Source organism: Zea mays, chromosome 1, assembly GCF_902167145.1.
Source record: "Zea mays cultivar B73 chromosome 1, Zm-B73-REFERENCE-NAM-5.0, whole genome shotgun sequence".
NCBI classification, from domain to species: Eukaryota; Viridiplantae; Streptophyta; class Magnoliopsida; order Poales; family Poaceae; genus Zea; species Zea mays.
The window spans coordinates 233,040,566-233,043,369 of record NC_050096.1 but is presented as its reverse complement, the minus strand read 5'-3'; the positions used below and the strand labels follow the sequence as shown (position 1 = coordinate 233,043,369).

The window sequence follows — 2,804 nt, the reverse complement described above, 5'->3', positions numbered from 1 at the left end:
AGATAGCTTTCCGTCAGAATGGTCACTGATCTTGCAGGCGTGGGAGAGGTCCTGTGATATCGATATTAATTTTGTGTCATAAATATTAATGCTGTTTTCTATAAATTTAGTTAAGATTTAAATACTTTGACTTCCGACGACTCAAGAAGTCGTTTAATTTTAGGACAGAAGGGTAGCAAGCTAGCATGAAATAAAAATATGGTCACAATTTTTGCAAGGTCCAGTCGTCCAGAACTCTAAACGGACAAGGGTGAACCACACCTTAGGCATTAGGATGGTTGGAGCAGCGTAGTTTATTAGCACGCGCACAATTTTATTTAGCTAAGAATACATAGTACGCGCCACAAGGAAGTAGAGAAAACAAGCTGATCATATATACTAACTAGTATGTATGTTTCGCACGCAGTACACGCACACATATATAAGTAGGCTGGAACATACTCCTGTGGTAATACCGTAATAGTAATAACAAAGCTCTAGTAGTAGTACGCACTTAGCAGGCCCCATCAAGACCGGGCATGCCGTCTTCGCTCCAGTACTGCAACGCGACGCAGTTGGCCTCCGCTCCCGCTCCCGCCCCCGCCGCTCCGAGACCGAGACTGCTGACATCGCCGCCAGTTCCCGGCGGCGGCGGCGGCGGCGCCGTGGCAGCGACCATTTGGTGCCACGCGCTCAGGTCGATGGCGTAGCCGCCCCCGCCCACGGCCGCGTCCGGCTGGAACTGCACCAGCTGCCGCAGCAAGTCCCCTGGGAACGTGTCGGCGCCGAGGACGTTCCCTCCCTGCTGCGCCGGAGCCGCGGCCGCGGCCGAGGCAGACCCTTTCGCAGCGGCGCCGCCCTTGGCGCCGCGCCTGTTCTTGCGGCCGCCGCCGACGGGCACGTCGCGGAGCGTGCCGCCCTCGGTCCAGTGGCGGCGGCACGCCTTGCAGAGGTACCGTGGCTGCTCGCGGCTGTAGTTGTTGTAGTAGCAGAACTTGGTGTTGGCGGACCGGCAGCGCGGGCACTGCCGCGGCGGCGGGCGCGGCAGCGGCGGGTGCCCCGCGCCCGCGTTCCTGCTGGCTCCCTGCCTCGGAGGCGGAGGCGCCGCCGCGGCACTCGTGGCGTTCGCCACGCCGCCGCCACTGGTGGCACCGTATCCCTGTCCCTGCCAGGAACAGGAACACACCGCTAGCTAGTCATCGCATGTGCATGCATGCATGTCTGAGTGGAACTGTGGAAGAGATGTATCAGAGAGTACGCTACACGATCGACGGATCAGGACGTTTGTGGTACTCTTTAAGGTACGTACGTACCATGGCAAAGGGAGGCGGCGGCGCCGCCCTAGCAGGGATCAGGTAAGAGAGGTGCGACGAAGCGGAAGAGGAAGAAGAGGTCAGAAAGGAGGACGGCATGGTTCGCCGGGCGCCGCGGCGACGGCCAGGGCAGCTTGTTGTTGGCGGCGGAGAGGGCGGCGTCGAACGGCGCGCGCTTGCTGCGGTGGGAGTGGGAGTGCCACGGTGACGCTCTGCGCATGTCGGTGCCGGACCTGTGATGCGCCCCCCCGCTCACGACTCCTCCAGCTCCTGGCCTCTCTCTAGAGGTAGTTAGTGCTCTGCTACGTACCTCCAAAACACAGCTGAAAGGTTAATTAACAGTTTCTCTAAGTACGAAATCCTAGGACGATACCCTGAATATGATGAAGCAGAAGGATAGCAGCTAGGAACGGAACTGAGGTGAAAAACGAAGGCCACCAGCCATGGAGGCGTTTCAGTGATCGTGCTCCCGATGGTTATATAGGCGACGGAGCGAGAGAGGCCGCCACGCTTGTTATTAGTAGGAAACCTCGTTGCACCTGTATTATTGGGTGACAGAGCCACGACACGAGAACTTAAAAAAAGGCATGTTTACTTAAGCGTTAAGGCCATAGTGGTGAGAACGGACCAGAGATGAGATGAGATGAGAGCCAGCACGACGGGAATATAAAAGCGTGCAGCCGCCACCAGCAGGCGTCAGGCTCAGGCGTGGACTGGCTGCCTGCATGCGGTTCTGTGGGCACTGGGCAGTGGGGCGTGCGGGGCGCCGCGCCGAACACGACGCCGGCCGGGCTCGGCGTTTTTGCTCATCAGCGACAGCGAGCGGGCTAGCTAGCCCTGTCTGGGATCAAACACACAAATATCGAGTGTCTCATCTTCGCTGTATCGTTGGCATTGCTTCGTCCCCAGCATTTCCCTCCCGTTCCACATACACACACACTGACACACTCCAAACGACGGGCGGCGGAGCGTGGCGGAAGTGGGCGGCTCGGCGCCACGGGGGCCGCACCGCAGCGCACCGGTGGATATCGACAGCTTCCTTGCGGGCGAAGAAGCTGGGCGACGCTGACACTGATGACCCATCCACGGCAATTGCAAAAGCACTAATATACTACTCGTTGTGTGTAACCCAACGTGGGACCAGACAGGCGTTAGCCAGCGACGGCGACAGGAACCGGCGAGGAGGCGCTGGTCGGCGCGCAAAGTGCGCGCTTTTCAGCTCACCTCCTGCTTCACGAGTGAGTAGGACAGAAAACAACAGCCGGTTTAGGCTTGTCTTGTCCTGAGCTGCCTCGTCGTCGTCGTCGCCGCCGCAAGTCTTGCGTTATTTAACTGGCACTACTAGCAGTAGTGCTGCTGTAGTTCTCCGGCACTTTGCCCCACCCATACGCATGGTTGCCTTTTCGATCGCCCCAGCTTGGATTGGAATCGATGCAGCGTAGGACAGGACCCCGCCCGCCCAGCCGCCCTGATCCTTGCATCGCGACATGGTCGACACGTTTCGCCCCCCTC

General features: G+C 58.8%; 1 protein-coding gene across 6 annotated transcripts; it reads right to left on the bottom strand.

Moving 5' to 3' along the window:
* Positions 1 to 275: 275 nt before the first annotated feature.
* LOC100277177 (uncharacterized) lies at positions 276 to 2,252 on the bottom strand. 6 transcript variants are annotated; one of them, XM_008672844.3, is made up of 3 exons: positions 1,921 to 2,252; positions 1,293 to 1,831; positions 276 to 1,144 (listed from the first exon to the last, which is right to left on the bottom strand). In XM_008672844.3, the coding sequence occupies exons 2-3, from the start codon at positions 1,389 to 1,391 to the stop codon at positions 494 to 496; spliced, it is 750 nt and encodes a 249-aa protein (XP_008671066.1). In that variant the 5' UTR covers positions 1,392 to 1,831; positions 1,921 to 2,252; the 3' UTR covers positions 276 to 493. The 6 variants fall into 6 exon arrangements, with proteins under 6 accessions (XP_008671066.1, XP_023157575.1, XP_008671079.1 ...); XM_023301807.1 differs by lacking the exon at positions 1,921 to 2,252 and having other exon boundaries at positions 1,293 to 1,602; positions 1,666 to 1,914; XM_008672857.3 differs by lacking the exon at positions 1,921 to 2,252 and having other exon boundaries at positions 1,293 to 1,602; positions 1,709 to 1,914.
* Between the last annotated feature and the right edge of the window lie 552 nt (positions 2,253 to 2,804).